This window comes from Fonsecaea monophora, assembly GCF_001642475.1.
Source record: "Fonsecaea monophora strain CBS 269.37 chromosome Unknown Scaff39, whole genome shotgun sequence".
Lineage (NCBI taxonomy): Eukaryota > Fungi > Ascomycota > Eurotiomycetes > Chaetothyriales > Herpotrichiellaceae > Fonsecaea > Fonsecaea monophora.
Window position 1 is genome coordinate 151401 of NW_019173970.1, and position 19126 is coordinate 170526.

The following is a 19126-nucleotide window of genomic DNA, read 5'->3' on the forward strand; positions in this document are numbered from 1 at the left end:
ATTATATTTCGAAGCTGCGCGTCACGCACAAAACTGTTGTCGGCATCCGGCAATTGTTCAGTTGCCGCCAGAGCCGCCGATCCTTGCTCCTATTTCAGAATACTCCAGTTCCCACCACTGGCATTTCTGGGGTAACAAGGCCTTTGAAGTTCGACACCTGTCTTGGGGAGTACAACAACGAAAGTAATATCGACGGCGTACGGAAACTGCAAAGACAGAATGACAAGCTCCGTGGCAGGGAAGACTGCTCTGGTCACCGGAGCCGGATCTGGTTAGTTTGGAGTCACCCATTTGCTTCTTGGTCTTTTGCAAGGGAACTGAGATGATACAATAGGGATCAATCTTGCATTTGCACGTCTCCTGCTCTCACGCGGCTGCAACGTCGTGTTTGTAGACTTGACTCTCCGGCCGGAAGCCCTCGAGCTCGTCAACGCCCACCAACGGCCCCCCGCGACCGCGCAAGCCGTCTTCCAAAAGACCGACGTGTCCTCGTGGAAAGATCTATCCGACACATACGAACTGGCCAAGAGCCGCTTCGGGCGTGTCGACATTGTTTGTCCTGGTGCCGGCGTCTTTGAGCCCACCTGGAGCAGTTTCTGGAGACCGCCAGGGACGGACCCTGGAGTCGTCGACAGTGTGGCTACAAACGGCTACAAATCGCTCGACATCAACTTGACCCACCCGATCCGGTTGACGCAGCTGGCCATCATGGACCAAGTGCGAGAGCTCAAGGCCGCCAAGGGAGGAGGAGACTCCGGTGTGCCGCCCCGGAGAACAGTGATTCACGTCTCGAGTGTGAACGGCCAAGTGGCTCCCTTGTGGTCGCCCCTGTACAACACCGCGAAACACGCCCTCAATGGCTTTGTCCGCACCATGGGCCCTCTGGAGGGACGCTTGGGCATCAGAATCGCCGCGGTGGCCCCGGGCCTGGTCAACACACCAATTTGGTCGACCTCCCCAGACAAGAGCGGCCCTCTTTCCCAGAATCCCGCCTGGGTCACCCCCGAAGAGGTGGCTCAAGTGATGCTCGACATGGTCGAAAAGGATCAAGTGAGCACTTTGCTCCGTGGCGATGCCGGAACGGATGAATCTACCCAGAAAGAAGGCCTGGTGCACGTGGCCGGGGGATCTATTCTCGAAGTGTCAGGAAATCAAGTTCGAGATGTGGCAGCCTTCTTCGACCCCGGACCACGAGGTATTTCGTCTCAGGACTTTGACATGGAGAAGATGGAAAACAGCGTCTATCAAGCTCTGGAGAAAATAGGCTGAGTCGGATGTGTGGATGTGTGGATGTGTGTGTGAGAGAGAGTGAGAGAGAGAGAAAGAGACAGAGGAAGAGAGGGCGAGCGAGGAGGGGTTTGGTGACCCAGGACACCCGCTTCTTACATCTCAACAGTTTTTTTTTCCTCTTCTGCTATTCTATCAGTAATTCATGTTGACGAGGATGGTCTTGGGCTCCGTAAACGCCCTTAACCCAGCCAGTCCCAGTTCCCTGCCAATTCCGCTCTGCTTGGAGCCTCCAAACGGGGCCGTCATGGCGAACAGGCTCACGCAATTGATCCCGACGGTGCCAGCATCGAACTCGGAAGCCACTCTCAATGCCTTGTTGATATCCTGTGTGAAGACGCCCGCCATCAGCCCGAACTCGGTGTCGTTGGACAACTCGATGATCTCCTCTTCCGTCTTGAAGCTGTTGATCACGGCGACGGGGCCAAAAATCTCCTCCCTGTAGATCTCGGCATCCGACCTGACGTTGGTGAAGACGGTGGGTTCGAGGAAGTATCCCTGTCCATGAGTCCCGCGTCAGTCAGGACAAGGTCCTCGTGGTTAGCCTCCGCAGAACTGCTTACCTTGTCTCCGATTCTCTTGCCGCCGGTCAGGATCTGTCCTTGGTCCTTTTGCCCCCGCTCTATGAAGCCAGAGACGCGCTGGAACTGTGCTTCGTCAATGAGCGGGCCGAGCTCGGTCTTGGGATCATCCGGATCGCCCATGACTTTGGCGCGCGCCTCGATCGCCTCCTTGTACTGCTTGAGGAAGCTGTCGTAGAGGCCTTCCTGGACGTAGACTCTCGATCCCGCGAAACAGACCTGGCCGGTGTTGGCCGTGATGGATCTGACCGCCCATTCCAAGGCGTTCTTCACGTCGCAGTCATTGAAGATGACCACGGGTGACTTCCCGCCGAGCTCCAAGGTGACTCTTTTCAAGTTACTCTTGGCGGCCAGCTCCTGGATTTTCTTCCCCGTAGACACCGAGCCCGTGAAGCTGACCTTGCGCACGCGCATGTGGCTGGCGAGCAGCGCGCCCGTCGAGCCGTCCCCAGACAGGATCTGGAAGACCCCGGGAGGAAACCCAGCCTGCTGGATGAGGGTACCGATGGCGAGCGATCCCAGCGGGGTCTTTTCCGAGGGTTTCAGGATGAAACAGTTGCCGACCGCGAGAGCGGGCGCTGCCTTCATGCCGATGGACCCAATGGGCCCGTTCCAGGGGACGATGCCGGCCACGACGCCTAGGGGCTCATTTCGGACGATCTTGAGAAAGCCGTCTTCTTGCGGGTATGTCTCTCCGGCAAGCTTGTCGACCCATCCTGCGTAGTACCGGAATGTCTGGGCCTTTTGTGAGCACGATCCCGAACATTCGGGGGGACCAAGGAAAAGCGAGCGAACAATACCTCGACGGCGATCAGAATCTCGTGCTTCCCCCAGGTCTCAAACGGCGCTCCCAGAGTGATTCGCGTCAATTCACCCAGAACCTCGATGTTTTCTTCAATCAGATCCGCCAATTTGAGCATCAGGTCTCGTCTCTGGACCGCCTTCAATCGCTTCCACGCGGGGAGTGCCTTTTCCGCCGCTTGCACCGCCATGTCGACGTCCTCCGGCCCAGCCACGGACACTTTGTCCGACACGAGAGATCCGTCCTTCGGGTTGAAAACAGATAGCGTCTTGCCAGACCGGGCAGGGACAAATTCATTGTCGATGAACAGGTCTGTCGGGAGCCGGTCGATGCTGAACTCGAGAGGAGCCATGGCTGTGTCGACTGGAGGGAGGTTCAAGAATGGATGTTTTGGGTTAGAGAAGAGAAGCCAAACTCCAGAAAAAGAGACGTGGTCAAAGTACCAATAGAGCCATGAGACGACTCTTCCTATACATCTCACGAAGGGGGCAAAGGGCAAGGCTGTGCAGCTGGCAACGCACGGCATTGCCGGGTCCATCCATCCTGGATATCCAGCTCAATAGCCGAAGGGGAGGGAAAGGCATAGCGACTGTCAGTTCCGCGGCCTCTTGGTGGGGGGGTTGCCAGTCTACTGCCCGAACCGCTTGTCTAGGTGACACGTTTCTCTTTATTTATTTTTCTCTTGCTATTCGTGATCATCAGACTCTTTTATCACCATGATCCTCTTCAAACGCCACTTGTTGTTACATCCAGCACTAAAAGGTTCGAATAAAAACCATTTGAATTTGTATCACGCCCCCTTTTTTTATTAGCTATGCCTGGTTTTACAGAATCCTCAAAGACATGAGCTGGTTGATCTGTTCCGTTCGGGAAATCCGCTCTTGTGTCTGGTTTGCTTTTAAACACCACGATGATCAAGGGTGTCGGGAAAATACCTAGCCCCTGCAATACTCAAAGACTCAGGTCCATTTGGAGGATGTCAGGGTCGAGATCGTCCAAAAAGTCAAACAGGTAGTTGACTTGCGACGACTCCATCCCCATGAACGGGATGTTGACCGTGTCCTCCAACAAGGCAGATATCAAGGGACTGGTGTTCATCGTCACGTAGGGAAACCGTTGCCGCCAGCTCGAGTCGGCGGTTGCAGTGATGTCGTTGAGCGTGGGCGACGCCTGTGTCTGGTCCACAACCTCTGCATGTCCGGCGGCGTTGCCGAGTCCAAAAGAAGGCTGGATATGAGTCCGGTCCGTTTCCAGAATTCTTTGAAAGCCGGTGAAGAACATCTTGGACGAATGCCACAGCAGAGCCATCTGTTTGAGAGCCGCGAGCAGAATGGAGATTTCGGCGTCCGCATGGGTCGTCAGTGCCTCGATACTTCGAGCATACAGCAGCGCTATTATTGAGATCGATATGTACCAGCCAGTCTGGCCGGGGAGATAGCGCAGCGTTCCACGGGCAAGAATGTCCTGGAGAGTTCTGGACACGCACGAGGCGGCGATGATGGCCGTCATCGACGCCCGCGGTAGTTTGTCAGTAGTCTTTTGTAGGTGTAGCAGAATGGTTGTGGCCAGATAGGGGAGATGCAGCATGTGCACATCTCTATTGAAGTTGACCGTCCTGTCGTCAGAAATCGGCAGCTGAAGATGATCTGGTAGATCCCGTGGCCAATTCATTAGATCATTTGCTGGCGTGGACCCAGGTTCATGAATCTTCCCCTGCGCAATGGCTTTGCCCACTCGACCGATAATCTCGCAGAGCCTGACCCAATGAACCCAGATCTCGGCTTTGGGGTCGTTGGGGTCGGGGAAATCCTCTACGGAAGCCATCCTCAGATCGGAATAGTCAGGATCTATTGCGCAAGGCCGGGCCTGCATAAGCGCGGTGAGACGGTCTCGGGCCTGGGAGAAGGGGGGGAGAGGGTTAGCAGCGTGGCAACAGGTAGAACGATGGCTTACAAACAATGTCCACCATATTCGTCTTCTTAGCCCGTTGGTTTCTCCGGGCCTCAAGACATGTTCTGTGTTCTGTTCTCGATGGAGCCCGATTTCTTGGGCCAGCCTGATAGACGCCCCCATCCACCACCAATTGGTGTCGATACTCACGACGTTTGGGGGTCCTGAACTCCACCAATACAACAACATCACAGCGCATATCCTGACCAAGGGTTGGCTCTCGTTGTTGTCATAAAACAGCTTCCGAAACCGCTGGAAGTGTTGGATAGGTTTGGGGTGCCGGATTAAGGGAGGACTGAGCTGACTGCCGAGAACAGCCAATGCCTCGCGCAACAATTGCGACTCTGAAAACTCCAGGCAGGTTTGCATGGTTTCCCGGTCCAAAATCGGACACCAGGTGTGGCAGTACTCGAAATACGTGTCAAGATAGCTCTCTTGTAACACGGGCATCAAGTGAGTCGACTGTAGATCCGTCGCATTCTCCTGAGAATCTTCCGCGTCGTCTTCGGCCAATTCGTGCCTGAAGATGGACATATATCCGCTTTCCCCAAGGTACGCCGCACGGTGGCTGTTTCCTTGCGACGATAGACTCAACTGTCCCGGCGTCACGATTGCCTGGCTGGGATTGCGACCATCCACAATGGGCTCTGCAACCGGTTCACGTGAGAGGCTCGTCTGGCTTGGCTGGTCATGGATGGCGCTCGACCATGCGTCAATGTCAGCCTGTGCATGATTGACTCGCCCTCCATTCCTGCTGTCCAAGGCTGGGGAAGGACCAGAGGTGCTTGGAGGCAGCACGTTAGGCCTATCTCCCGGGGGCAAGGCTGGGTCGACTGAGTCTGTTACGTGTGTTGGGGCTGCTTTGCGATCGCGTCTTCGGACAGTGCCTCGCTGTGAGGGCCGATAGCTGTGGGTTGGGTCAAGTCAGTCTTAGCCAGTCGCAAGCAGGTGGCATCGCAGGCAGCTTCTCACCGGCATTCGGCAAACGCTTCAACACAACCTGAACATCGTTCTTGGAGTTGTCCGGGAACTACCTGCAGGTCACATCTGATCTGGATTTTAAAAATTTAACCACGGACACAACCAACAGTACGCGGGAGTGGACGCACTTTCTTATCGTGACAGCGAGTGCACACCACCGTGGCACGCTTATTGCGCCTCCTGTTCTCGATCCCCGCAGGATGGCTGTGAAGTGACATGATCATGCATCAACTCCAGTTTCGCGTGGCACTCGATGCATTGCCGCATGGCGTAGGATGGTGACCCGAATAGCCAAAGCTGAACAGAGAGAAAAGAAAGACGGATGGCTTTAAACCCAGCCATTACCGTTTATTGCCGGAGTTGCCGGAAATGCCGGGGATACCCACATTTGTTCCTCCATTGGGCGGGGACGAGACGCTGCAAGACTGATGGAAGATTCAAACTCAGTGCCACGGATTTCTGACAATTCCTGACAATTTCTCACAGCTTGCCACAACACCCTTGATTTCTAAGCTTCTTCATGACGAGATTGGCTATAAACTTGACCTGGGCCATAGACCTGGCCAGTCTCGCCGGAATAGCACACATAACTTGCGGACTGCCACCACCATGCCTTCGGCCTGGCAAATAGCTCCATCAGAGCCCAAAGACTGGCGAACCACCGCCGGCATTGAGAATCTGCGTCTGGTCCATGATCTTCCCAAGCCGCGACCGGAGCCAGGCACAGCTCTAGTGCGGATCAAGGCCGCGGCGCTCAATGCACGAGATATGATGGTGATTTCACACGATCCCATCTACCCCATCAAAACAGAACCGTATCTGACTCCTTGTGCCGACGGTGCCGGAGTCGTCGAGGAGGTTGGGCCGGGAAGCACCTGGAAGCCTGGAGATCGCGTCCTGCTCACTGCCATGCGCTGGATCGATGGCCATGTTCCTACATTGGTCGAGTCCCAGGGCCTCGGGGCAGGGGCAATTCAAGGCACACTGCGAGAGTACGCGGTTGTGGTAGGTTCAACGCGGCATTCCCTAATCTTGTGCTTGATGATGCCGTGATGTAGAGACTGATCCTCTTCGCAAAGGACGATAACCGACTGATTCGGGCTCCGGCACATCTCACGTTTGCAGAAATGGCCGCCCTGCCTGCCGCTGCCGGCACTGCAGTCAACGCCCTTTTCTACGGACCCGAGCCCTTTCGCCCGGGCATGACGGTCATGACTCAAGGGACGGGTGGAGTCAGCGCGTGCGCGATCCAGGTTGCCGCCGCCGCCGGAGCCACAGTGGTCGCCACGTCTTCATCGGACGAGAAGCTGAAGACGGCCAAAGCCTTGGGCGCCACGCATCTGATCAACTACACCAAGCACCCCGCGTGGTCAGAGGAGGTTCTCCGTGTGACCGACGGCAAGGGTGTCGACCACGTTCTAGATGTGGCCGGTGCCGGGACAATTGAGCAATCCCTTCTGTCGGCCAAACATGGAGGACTCGTGTCCGTCATTGGGTTTTTGTCCGACAGTAAGCCTACCGACATCATCCCTCCATTGCTGTTCGGGGCAAAGACCATGCGTGCCATCTTCCAGGTTCGGAACGACATGGCGCAGAAGATGGCCGAGCTCTACGAAGAGCACCAGCTCCGGCCACCCGTGGCGGCGGTGTACAAGTGGGAGGAGGCTAAGGAAGCATTCAAGGCTCTCCATGCCCAGTCGGCAATTGGGAAGATTGTGGTAGAGGTCGGCTCGTCATAGTCTGTAGAACCTTGGGTATAGGCAAAGAATACAATCACTGAGGCCATTGTTCCAGATCCCTGTCCCCTTCCTCCGCAATCCTCCCCCCAGTTGTCAAAGATTCTGCTTTTTTGGCTTTTCTATCCTCCCCGCCCTCCCCTCCGGCAAACCGGCAAACCCGCAACGGCCCCAGGGTTTCTCCAGTCTGGCAATGAGGGAAGCTCCCGCATTCCCGCAAAAGGCTTAAAAAGGGGATTGACCTCACGACAAATAAGTGCTTGGACTTTTGATCAAATCTCTGTTCACTCTTTGCCTTGTAACATCCTGGTCAATTCCCCACGACGTGTTGAACCGCCCCGTCACCAAAGTCTTCAGGGCGATCGATGGCGGCCATGATAGAGGCACCTTCAGTTGCCCACCATGTCGGTGGTCGGCAGTTTCAGTTCTACAACATCATCATGATCCTCGCCATGGGCTTTGGCTCCATCAGTTACGGCTACTCTGCGGGCGTCATATCGCAGACTCTGGGCCAGCCGTCGTTCCAGAAATACTTTGACCTCGATACGCGCTCCGACGCCACGGACATAATCGGCCTCATGAATTCTCTATACCAGGCTGGAGGGTTCTTTGGGACCTTCTGCGTGTCGTGGGTTGCCGACAGATGGGGGAGACGAGCCGGCATCGCCATCCCCTCCATCATCAATGTGGTTGCAGGCGCGCTCCTGGCCGGCAGTGTCCACGTCGGCATGTTCATCTTCTCCCGGTTCATGGCTGGACTGGCGGCGTATTGGATCGTGTCGGCCGTGCCGGTGCTCATGACCGAGGTGGCACCCCCCAATGTTCGAGGCATCCTCGTCAACGTCCACGGAGCCATGATCATCTTCGGGTTCGCTCTGTCCAACTGGGTGGGCTTTGGGTTCTACCACATCGACCAATGGCGGGCGCCGCTCGCCTTCCAGTGTCTGCCTTCGATCCTCCTGTTGTTGGTCATCATCAAGGTCCCGGAGTCGCCTCGCTGGTTGATCATGCAGGACCGATCCGAGGAAGCCCTGGGGATCTTGCAGAAACTCCACATCCCGACCGAGGCCCAAGTCGAGTATGCGCAGATCCAGAGACAGGTCCGCGCGGATCGCGGGCTCGCAGCCTCCTGGTGGGCCATGTTTACCAAACCTACCTACCGGAAGAGGTCGTTCATGGGGCTTTTCGTGACGGTGGGCATCCAAATGACCGGCCCGTTCGTCATAAACAACTACGGTCCAACCCTCTATCGTGGCCTTGGCTACGACACGGACAAGCAACTGGTCTATCAGGTCGGCTGGATGACCGTGGCTTTCGGCGGTGCCTTGGCGTCCCTGTTCGCCATCGAAATGGTCTCACGCCCGGCCATCATCGCGGGCGGGATTCTTGGTTGCGTGGCCTGTCTGACGGTTGAATGCGCCCTAGTCGCCAGCTATGCCACCAGTGCCAGCGACCTGGCGAATCCGAACCCCGGCGCGCTGAGGGCCGCCGTTTCCATGCTCTTCCTCTACATCTTCTGGTTCGAGATGACGGTCGACGGAGGCCAATTCGTGTACTTGGGCGAAATCTTCCCTACCCATCTCCGGGCCAAGGGCATCGCACTGGGCATGGCGGGTCTCTGTGCCACCAACATCGTCTGGCTCCAGGTGGCGCCGCTGGCATTCTCCAACATCGGTTGGAAGTTCTACCTCTGCTTCGTCGTCCCGGGCTTTCTCTGCGGAGTCATCATCTGGGTCTTCTTTCCCGAGACTCGGGGCGTGCCTCTCGAGAGCATTGCGGCCATCTTCGGTGACAGTGCCGAGCTGTATGACTTTACCCTACAGGGAAAACAGGACGAGGAACATGCCGGGATCGAGATCACCGTCGGGGAAAAGGCTGAAGCGACGGTAACAAGCAAACATTTTGAAAACGCCTGAGAAACGATTGGTCAAGCCGTGCTGCAATTGGGGTTCTGCTTTTCTTTTGTTTCCCCGCTGGGATAAGATGCATTCCAGAAACATCACAGCAATATGTATCACAGTCATACTCCATAGACCGAACCTGAATATTAGCTTTGGCTTCGTGGTCAATTTCACATATTCTACCGAATATTCAGTTCAGAGCAGACTTTGTATAGTCCAAGTCTCGCTCTCAAGACTTAGAATACTGATCCATCCATCCATCCATCCCGCTCCTTCGCCGGCTGCCAGCCTTGTCACGTGCCCTGCTGCCTGGGATCCGGCCTGGTAAACCGTGGATCACAAGTGTCCAGACCTGATTGCTGCGTGTCCAGGTTCTCTGTTCTTTGGCCTCGATCCCGAGAATGATTGGCATTGGGGTCAACAACAAAGTGCACGCAGAGGAAGCCGGGGTGAGTAGCGAGCGAACCATGTTTTCATCCACCCAGATCTTGGACCTTGTACGGTGTTGATGAGGTAGATCCCGATCTAGCTGCCAATTCCATCGTACCCGGTCGTCTTCACCAAGTATGCTGTTACGTTGGTCCCCCCAACAGCACACTCTCTGGTGCACGAGCCGCGGGGTCGACATATTGACGCGCACTTGGTGCAGACACCTTGGCCGGGTCATACCAAGACATTGCTGTCGATGCCGTTGCCAAAGAACTCGACTACGAAGGAGAGCTGATGGTGGTCATTGGGAAAGACGTGAACAGCCCGAAGCCTGAGGACGATCCTCTAGACTACGTCCACGGGTTCACCGTGGGCAGTAATGTCTCTTCCCGGTTTTGGCGGTGGCCGTAATGGGCTCCTTCGGGTGTACAAACGCCCTTGAACAGGTGGGGCACCGAAGTGTGGAGAATATGCAAGATTCGGAAGATGTGTTGCCTGATTCGGCACAGAGTGGAGTCGCCTCCCCCCAGACCCCCGGCCTCTCGTTTAAAACCCCCCAAGGGAATTTCGAAAATGGCATCATTTCCAAGATAGGCACCGACTTGGAGGACGCCGCTGGGCTGCCGGTGTACTGGAAGCCGGGCCATTTACCGCTCCCGGGTCTGATCGATGCGCACTGTCACCCATATCGCGAGCCACGCCTGGGGGGGACAGTCGTTTCGCTTCGGTAGCACGACACTCATGGGAATGCACAATACCCATGCCAACGCGCAGTTACAAAAGAAGTGGGCCGAAGAGCGGAAAGATTACCCAAATGTCAAAAGCAGTCACTTTTCGGCCACGATCGATGGCGGGTGGTCCGCCTGGGTCGAAGAGAATTTCCCTAACAATGCGGTCAGCTCTCACGGCGTGATGTTTCGACTGTCTTGTACCCTTGTGCTTGCGGCAGCTTACATCAACAGGGCCATCAGCGACGGCGCGGACTATGTCAAACTCATACACGAGGGTGGCCGAGCCATTGGACAGAGCGGCATCGCGCAAACGAAAGAAGCGGTGCAGGCTGCAGTGGTCAAGGCCGCACACGGAAAAGCATTCAATGTCGCCGCCCATGCGCTATCCCGACAAGACAACACCGAATGTATGAGGGCCGGGTTGGATGGTTTGACGCATACCTTTTTGGACGAGCCCAACAACCCCAAAGTCATCGAGTTGTATAAAAAGAACAATGCTTTGGCTCAATCCGACCCTCGTGGCCGCTGGTTCTCTCACCTGCTGTCTTCTCGTGCGGACATCTCAACCCTCTCTCTCGTGGTGGAATGGATGCTGCACAGGGCGCTCCAGGCTTGGTGTTTGACGCCAACCTACATGTTGAACTCGAACTCCTCGTACACAAGGCGGGTCTGACGCCAGTAGCGACGCTCCGAGCCACGACCAGTGTCACTTTCAAACGGTTTTTCCTGGTCTGACTGAGGCAGGATTGCGCCGGGTCCAAAGGCCGACTTGCTCCTCGTTGAAGGCAACCCCGTGTGAGAAATCTCCGACCTGCTGAAAATCCGAGAGATTTGGAGAGATGGCATCCGATTCGAGGGCCACGCTAGTTTGAAATAAGTCACAGGACCGCCCTGTTAGACTCGAGCCATGTATCTTTCAATACTGAGTGCTACATAAAAAGAGGGTCAGTAAAAAGGATGAGCCAATGTAAAAGTCGCACTTGAGCTCCGAGTATCTAACAAAGCCTTAAGCCGCAAAGAGAAGGTTGAGCGAATGATGATGAAGAAACGCTACATGAGTGGCACAGTGGATCTGTGGCAGCAACTGAGTTCTCTGAAAGTCAAGACCCCTTCGTAAGGATCCAAAGTTGGGATCTTCCTAGCCGTCGCCAATAATGGAATCTTGGGACGGGACATAGTTGCTGCAAGGGTGAAAGCGAGGAAAAAGTGAGTATTCGCGAGTAATGTCGCCTTAAAAGCGGCGCCGTCTCGGTGGGCGTGCCAAGCACTCGAGGGCAATTCAACCATTAATTATTGGTTGTGCTGCCAAGATTTCACTTTGCCTGCGGTTCGTAGTTTCTGGCTTCCGCCCGTCGAGTTGTTGGACTTCGGAGTTGCGCAGAATCTTTAGCCCTTTGGCAAATCAAACATACAGCCCTCGAGGAGGCAGAGGCTTGTGAGGGAACCGTGAAGAGGATTGGGATTATTCGGGGTCTGCGACTTATCATGGCCGACGAATTGGCGGTATGCTTCACCGCCTGCGCCACTGATGGAAATTTGACTGATCTCGTTGTAGGAGCGGCTCAAGAGCCACGCACGGTCCTTTGACAGTCTACTGTCCCTTATTCCTGCGAAACTCTACTACGGAGAGGATGTCAGCGTACGTACTATGAAGAATGTCTTACACTCAAAAATACACTCTCACACTCCAGCCAGGATCAATGGAAAAGAAAAAAGCAGACTCCGGAGCAGAAGCGGGCCGCAAAAATGGCTAAACTCGACCCGGATAATTGGAAAAGCGCAAAGGACATAGTCGATGAGAGGGCAGCAGCCGCAGCTATGAAGCGGAAACGAGACGATGAAGAGGACGAGTCTGACGAAAACTCAAACTTGGTCGACGGTGGCCAGGTGGAACCGCCAAAGGCTGTTCAAGACGCACAAGCGCCAAAACCGAAAAAACAAAAGACCGATGGTAAAGATGTAGAAGGAACCACCAAACCCGAAGGTGTCGACGAGTCACAAGAAGACAAACGACGCAGGAAAGCGGAGGAAAGGGCCGCGAAAAGACAAAGGAAAAGAGAAAAAAAGGACAAGGCCAGGCAGAAGCTGGAACGACAAAAGGCCAAGAAGAAGGAAGCGCAACAACCTCATGACCCTCAGAAGGAAGCACTCAGGAAAGAAGTGAAGAAGGAACTAAATCTCCAGATCCCGGTTGATCTTCAAGTGAGCACTCAGCGAAAGAGCTCTCCTGATGCAGAATCACCATCCACAGCGTCTTCCGAGGAGGAGCCAGAGGAGGTCTTCTCCCCACAGCATGAGTCCGGCACGTCTTCAACGTCGTCCATCCAACCCGCATCCATCGACGAGACTGTCAAACATGTACATTCGAGTTCCCTACCACCAGCAAGTGCGCAGGCGATCAACAACCACGACGACGACACAACAACCAAAACACCCCGAGAACGGCTACAAGAAGCACTTTCTCAATTTCGCGCAGAGCGTAAGGCCGATGGTGGCGATGGTCGCCCACCAAAGAACCGACAAGAGCTGTTGGAACAACGACGCCGGAAGGAAGAGGCCAAGAAGGCAGCTAAGAAAGAACAAAAACGTCGAGAAAAGGAGGAAGAAGCTCGCCGTCAAGATGAGGAGATTGCCAGGCACTTCTCGCCGGGTGGTTCGGGCTCCCTGCTTGCGTCACCTCGGTCTCCCATGATCGGGGACAACGGTGGCTCATCTCCAAACTCGAATTCCGCCAACAACTTTACGTTCGGCCGCATCACTTTCGAGGATGGCACCCATTTGGAGCCCTCTTCAACAGCTGTTGTGGAGGAACACAAAAAGAAAGGCGTCCGTGACACTGCCACGGAGCTGAAACTCGCCGAAGCGAAAAAGGCTCGCTTGGCGGGTCTGGATGAGCAGAAACGACTTGAAATTGAGCAAAAGGATATGTGGTTGAATGCTAAACGGCGTGCCCACGGCGAACACGTGCGGGACAACACGTCTCTGCTCAAGAAAGCACTCAAAAGGCAACAGGGCCAGAAGAAGAAGAGTGAGAGGGAGTGGAATGATCGGTTGGAAGGAGTGAAAAAGGCACAAGACGCGAAGCAGAAGAAGAGGGTCGAGAATTTGGCCAAGAGGAAGGATGAAAAGGGTCAGAAGAAAACCAAAGTCAGGAGGCCAGGCTTCGAGGGAAGTTTCAAGGGAAGGACAGGTGGTAAAAGAAAATCGTGATTGAAATGCTTAATGACCTAGAGGTGCGAAGCAATGAGACGGTAGTCAAGTCAAGGTCATTCTTCCATACTATCACCTCTTGAACTTTAGTGCCAGGCTTGATGATGCGGAACCCCTAAGCTGCCTCCATCAACTTGCCGTCGGCCGTCCTGCATGGCAAAGTCGATGGACACTGGTGTCTTGCGTTCAGATCAGCTTGTGGTAGGTATAGAATAATGTCTGATAACTAAAAACAAATTCCTATTGAATATATGAGCTACTGGTCAGATTCAAATCAGAGGGGCAGGTATGCAGCAGCAGCTAAAGCGATGTCCTCGTCAAGTCGAGAGTTTCCGTGCGCTGCATTTCTCTGATTCGTGGTTTAGTGGCCGGGGCGTGGGTATTATTCATGCATCAAGCAGGCTATCGATCCCATCGTTCTCGCTGGGGTCGTCCGTCGTTAGTATTGCGGACAGAAAATCGATGCGAGGTGGTGATTCTCTGCAGCAAACACGTTGCCTTTACAACCCTAAGGGCCTTATGCTGTGCTAACCGGTGCTTGTGGACCTTGTGGAACAAGCTGAATAAAAGCCATGTAGGCTGAGCTTGATTCACCTGCTGCACCGCTTGGATGTCGGTGAGAAGCTCGGAGATGCAGGGTGTACAAGGCTGGAAGCAGGGTCTTTCACCGCACCCTTTCATCTCGCCTTTATTCTACACAAGGGCAATTCGAACCTGACGCCTGTGATAATTTCAGTTGTAGTCAATCAAGAGGATGATGCAGACAAGCAAAAGTCCCTCGACGCCCGTGGGACAGCGATTCGGGTCTTGTAGCACCGTGGTATCTCCATGACTGGGTGCCACATGGTCGAGTGTCATCCCCAGATCAGACTGCCACGCGATCAATGAGGCGTTGGGAGGACAGATACTCGGCAACTGACAGGACCTGACCGACCTTGTGTGAGGGACTCAGTGGACAGGATGAGAGGAATTGCGGTCAGTCGCGGCGGTGCGTTGCAGCTGAATCTCGATGACGTATTTGATGGAACAGAAACGGCTTCGAGAAGGTTGCCAAAACAGGTTTAGCTCCAAGGCTGAGATAAAGCCTTGTCGTTGGCAAACATTTCGACTTTGACAACCAACGCTTTGAGTGTCGTTCATGGCTCACGCTTACGCGCAAGGCTGATGTTTGTCTCGGCGCTCAAGGATGCGTGATCCAGGCGCGGAGCTGTGACCCTAGACCGGTGTGCATTCATCCGTCTTCCCCTTACAGAAAACCCACCACAGGGTATGCCACCGTTCCTTCTCACATGAAACCCTGCACACAAGCGCCGAAAAGGTCCAATTCCTGACTCCAAGCTGACTAGTACACTATCAACTTACATAGCCTGTCAAACTGGAGGGAGCTCATCGTCACTGAAAGGGTAATGGACAATGCATTCCAAAAACAGAGCCTGCATCAATTCGGCTGCCTTTCCCATTAGACCTGGTCGGGCTACCCGCAATGACCGGTGAGGATGGCACATCACAGGACTGGAATCTCTGGTCAAGGGAGATTCTTGCTTGGTCACATGTGCGGCTGAAGCAGGACAACAGGCGATTATGGTAAGAGATATCCGTCCTCACACGTTTTCACGTAATTATATATATCTGGTCTGATTCTCTCGCATTCTCAATTCCTCATCCATCAGACTTCGCTCAAGACATAGCTTCATGATAACCCCGGACAACCCTCTCAGCAACAATAAAATGGCAACCGAAGCACCGCTAATCAAGAGCCAGAGAAACTACAAGGTAGCTGGCACCTTGATCGGATCCTACAAGATCCAAAAAGGTGACACTTTCAGTGCCATCGCCTCCGACCAAGAGCTCGACCTCCACGCCGTGCTCGCTGCCAATCCAGGCGTCGACGCCGATCACCTCGAGGTCGGACAAGACATCAACTTACCAACCAAGACATTGGAACTCCTGTTCAGCCTCAACGATGTCGCCCATGTCCTTGGTGTCTCTCTCAACGAACTTCAATCTGAAAATCCTGGCATCTCTACTGAAATCTCCATCAACGAGGTCATTAAAGGTCCCAGCCTTCCCGAGGGAGACAGGGAACTGATCGCCCAGGAGGTCTTCGCAGCACTCCCAGGAGGCAGCGGTGGCGGGCAGGGAGGCGGTGCCTATGTCAACTACAGTGGACCTGCCTCCAAGTTTCCTCCAACTTCGCAGTGGGCATCATACCCTGCACTCTGGAGCAGCAACTCCAAGCTGATGAAGTACAACGACTCCGACTCTGAGATTGCCAACATCAAAACCGCCATCGAAACGGTCGCCCGTGAATCCCAGGTCGATGTCCGCGTGATTCTTTGCACCATCATGCAAGAATCTGGTGGGAACGTGCGCGTCCACACCACCGTATCGCCAGATGGAACTGTCCGCAACCCGGGGATCATGCAATCTCACAACGGCGCCGAGTTCAACCCTCAACAGGCCGCGCAGAGCATCTTGCAGATGGTTCGAGACGGAACCGAGGGGACCAAGTCCGGCGATGGATTGAAGCAGTGCTTCCAGCATCAAGGGAACTGGTACGCAGCGCTACGGGAGTATAACTCGGGCAGAGTCGACGTCAACGACCTCAACAACGGAATGGGCGCAACGGGCGGTTATGTCAGGGATGTGGCGAATCGGTTGATGGGTCACGTTTGGAATGGGATGTAAGATGAGGAGCGTGCTAGCTATCTAATGGAGCGGTATTTGTTATATGTATGTGACGAGACGAGCACCAGATGGGGAGTAATAGAAAGGATAGACAGTGGGAGGTGGAAGACACTTACGTCTCTCGTTTTGCATCAGAATCAGAATTCAGCATTGCGCTCATTTGATCTTATCGTTAGCCTTTGTCTACTGAATAGCGTCCCAAGACAAATATTCCCGGGATACATTGAGATCTTGCTTCCAGTAGTCTATCTCACAGGTATTTACTAACAAGCATCGACACCATGTACGCAGATGAACCAGCCATACCATATTCCCGCACTCGCATCAGCAGCAACATGTGTTCACGGACAATTTGGAAGACCAAACAAGGCTCCACGCAGAAAGGGGTGATCAGCCAATTCCCAGTCCCAAATATGGCGTGATCCGCGCTAACGAACACTAGCGGCTCTAACGACGGCGGTCTGGCCAATGGTCTTGCCGCATTTCGAAACTTGAACTGGAATACGGGGTATTCAATGCAGGAATACGCAGAATAGTACTATATGAATAGACGGTTGGTGATATCAGATCGTGTAGCCTCGTTGTCGTATATCTCGCTGAACTTGATCTCATTCTATCATTTTGATTTTTCGCAAAACATCATCAAAGTGACTTACTTTACTTGCTGGGACAAAGCGGACCTTTCCGACCAGAATTTACCGACGGAAGTATTTCCGCCAGCGAGCACGAAAATTCAACGAGGCAGCGACTTTTGTTCCGGTCATCCGGGTCTACGAGCACGTTCACGAGGGCTCGGTACCTCGTACCCTTTTGGGGCAAGAGCTTGCTCTGGCTCTTGTTCGGGGACCCGTCGAGGAAGCCTGAAACAACACAACGCCCTTGCTCCGGACAGCCGTAACGGAGGTTGCAACTCATTCGGGGACCAGCGCGACTAGGTACGTGCGAGTTACGAGCACATCGACTTTTCTGGTGGAGACTCGGGGATTAAAACATCACTGCTGTTATGGTATTGATCAAGGCCACCATTCACTCTGTACGGGTACTTGTGCTTGTACCTGTACCAGTCCTTGCCCCTCCCTGTATCGTACGTCACTCCCCCAATTTATCCGCGTACGTGGGACATTGTCGCGCAGCCACACCACACCACACCCACTTTTTGCGGCGTCCATGTACTGATAGATAAGAAATGAGCAAGTTTTGATGTTCGGACTCACCCATGTAAAAAAGGTAAGTGAGTGTCCGCGTCAATAGTACCTAACTCCACATCGCTGCATGGGGTTTTCTACTACAGAATTCATTTCTTGTAGGCCCGCACCTGTAAGCCTGCCCTTGGATGTGGGAAAACAGAATTTTAGGCGACTTCTCGCGGATGTTCGGAATTTGAGCATCAGAAGCCAAGACCGCTTTGTCTGCCATTTACGCACTAGTCGAATTAATGATAGCAGTCTTGTCTGCTGTCGAGGATGACAGGGGGGTTGTCACGTATGAGAATACGTGTGGGTAATAATACCGACCCAGAACTGGAATTTAATCAAGTATGCGAAAGTCATGGCCACGGAGGGAAGTGAATTCAGGACTGTTGAAATCACTAGGTGCTGATCCTTCGGCTCTAAACCTCACTTCCACCGCGACCGCAAATACAGGTACAGGATTAATGCTAAATCGAAAAGGAAACTCAGAGTTCGCATACGCCAGCCCGTCATAATCACCACTACCACTCCACGCTCTTGGGCTTCAGCGGGAGGTGCAACAATCGCAGTCCAGCATCCGTCGGCTTGGGAAGGTTGCCAGCACGGATATTCATCTGCAGGGACTGGTGTATCAGCCTGGGCGCCGCCAGCCCCGCGTCCCGTTCGTTCCGCATGGCCACAAAGTCCTCCTCGGTGGTGCCGTCCTTCAAGTGCTTGTTGCGCTGCCGGTGCTGCTCGACCGTCATCCAAGGCACGGGAGCATCGCGCCCCGCGGGCGGATAGTCGTGGCCGGTCCAGATCTTGACGTGGTCTGGTAAGGAGAGCAGCCTCCGGCCCGATTGGAAGAGATCCCTGGCGCTGCCGCCGGGAAAGTCGCAGCGTGCGGTGCCTATGTCTGCGTGGAAGATGGAGTCGCCGCAGAATACATTATCTTGAATCCATAAACGTTAGTTAGATGAATGCGTAGTAGAAAAAATATGATCGCATGGTTTAATGTGGGACAACACTCACCTCCGATCTTGTACCCAAGGTGGTCCGGAGTATGACCTGGGAGGTGCAGGGCCGTGGCACTCAAGTTTCCAATGTTGAATGTCTCATCGTCCTCGAATAATTTGCTGAATACACCCTCGTATTCTTCCCGGGGCACTCCATATCTGTTCGCAAATAATTTCTGTACCTGACCGATACGCTTTCCTATGCCGACGATGGGCATTCGATCTTGCTCCTGAGCCAAGCGATGTTGGAGATACGACGATGCAGTTAGATGGTCCGCATGTGCGTGTGTTTCGAGAATCATGTCGACAGTGTAGCCTTTGTCCTTGACCAACGCAAGTAGAGTATCGGCGCTCTGGGTGGTGAGGGCCTGGGTGGCCGGATCATAATCCAACACGGGGTCGATGATCACCGCGATTTTTGTGGCTGGATCTGCAACCACGTACTGCCATGTGCCGGTCTTGGTTTCGAAGACGTCGTGGACAATGGGTTGCTGAGGTGCAGCGGCTTCAGTATGGGACAGAGACATTCCCCTCGTTCCCTGCGGCGTTGAGCTAACAGATCGAGGGCTGCACGGTCCACAGCCTGCTACCATTCTCGAGATGTCGTTGCGATGCGTGCTTCCAGTCAAAGATTTGTTTTTAGGA

The 19126-nt window shown here is 54.2% G+C and overlaps 9 protein-coding genes across 9 annotated transcripts; 6 read left to right on the forward strand and 3 right to left on the reverse strand.

Annotated features, from left to right (window-relative positions):
* Positions 1-219: 219 nt before the first annotated feature.
* On the forward strand, positions 220-1269 carry AYO21_05925 (hypothetical protein; the record flags this gene model as incomplete). Its single annotated transcript, XM_022655891.1, has 2 exons — positions 220-271; positions 335-1269. 2 exons carry the CDS (start codon positions 220-222, stop codon positions 1267-1269), a joined length of 987 nt encoding a protein of 328 aa, XP_022511811.1.
* A 153-nt stretch (positions 1270-1422) lies between these two features.
* AYO21_05926 (hypothetical protein) lies at positions 1423-3022 on the reverse strand (the record flags this gene model as incomplete). Its single annotated transcript, XM_022655892.1, has 3 exons — positions 1423-1785; positions 1851-2603; positions 2669-3022. 3 exons carry the CDS (start codon positions 3020-3022, stop codon positions 1423-1425), a joined length of 1470 nt encoding a protein of 489 aa, XP_022511812.1.
* Positions 3023-3621: 599 nt separating this feature from the next.
* AYO21_05927 (hypothetical protein) lies at positions 3622-5819 on the reverse strand (the record flags this gene model as incomplete). The annotated part of the gene is made up of 5 exons (XM_022655893.1): positions 3622-4566; positions 4624-5404; positions 5467-5527; positions 5593-5650; positions 5730-5819. The coding sequence occupies 5 exons, from the start codon at positions 5817-5819 to the stop codon at positions 3622-3624; spliced, it is 1935 nt and encodes a 644-aa protein (XP_022511813.1).
* A 391-nt stretch (positions 5820-6210) lies between these two features.
* On the forward strand, positions 6211-7340 carry AYO21_05928 (hypothetical protein; the record flags this gene model as incomplete). The annotated part of the gene is made up of 2 exons (XM_022655894.1): positions 6211-6606; positions 6660-7340. 2 exons carry the CDS (start codon positions 6211-6213, stop codon positions 7338-7340), a joined length of 1077 nt encoding a protein of 358 aa, XP_022511814.1.
* A 362-nt stretch (positions 7341-7702) lies between these two features.
* On the forward strand, positions 7703-9253 carry AYO21_05929 (hypothetical protein; the record flags this gene model as incomplete). Its single annotated transcript, XM_022655895.1, has 1 exon — positions 7703-9253. One exon carries the CDS (start codon positions 7703-7705, stop codon positions 9251-9253), a length of 1551 nt encoding a protein of 516 aa, XP_022511815.1.
* A 386-nt stretch (positions 9254-9639) lies between these two features.
* AYO21_05930 (hypothetical protein) lies at positions 9640-11133 on the forward strand (the record flags this gene model as incomplete). The annotated part of the gene is made up of 5 exons (XM_022655896.1): positions 9640-9691; positions 9888-10036; positions 10114-10293; positions 10382-10949; positions 11009-11133. 5 exons carry the CDS (start codon positions 9640-9642, stop codon positions 11131-11133), a joined length of 1074 nt encoding a protein of 357 aa, XP_022511816.1.
* Positions 11134-11883: 750 nt separating this feature from the next.
* Positions 11884-13608, forward strand: AYO21_05931 (hypothetical protein; the record flags this gene model as incomplete). The annotated part of the gene is made up of 3 exons (XM_022655897.1): positions 11884-11901; positions 11954-12037; positions 12094-13608. The coding sequence occupies 3 exons, from the start codon at positions 11884-11886 to the stop codon at positions 13606-13608; spliced, it is 1617 nt and encodes a 538-aa protein (XP_022511817.1).
* Positions 13609-15336: 1728 nt separating this feature from the next.
* On the forward strand, positions 15337-16296 carry AYO21_05932 (hypothetical protein; the record flags this gene model as incomplete). Its single annotated transcript, XM_022655898.1, has 1 exon — positions 15337-16296. One exon carries the CDS (start codon positions 15337-15339, stop codon positions 16294-16296), a length of 960 nt encoding a protein of 319 aa, XP_022511818.1.
* A 1711-nt stretch (positions 16297-18007) lies between these two features.
* On the reverse strand, positions 18008-19008 carry AYO21_05933 (hypothetical protein; the record flags this gene model as incomplete). Its single annotated transcript, XM_022655899.1, has 2 exons — positions 18008-18417; positions 18498-19008. 2 exons carry the CDS (start codon positions 19006-19008, stop codon positions 18008-18010), a joined length of 921 nt encoding a protein of 306 aa, XP_022511819.1.
* Positions 19009-19126: the final 118 nt, after the last annotated feature.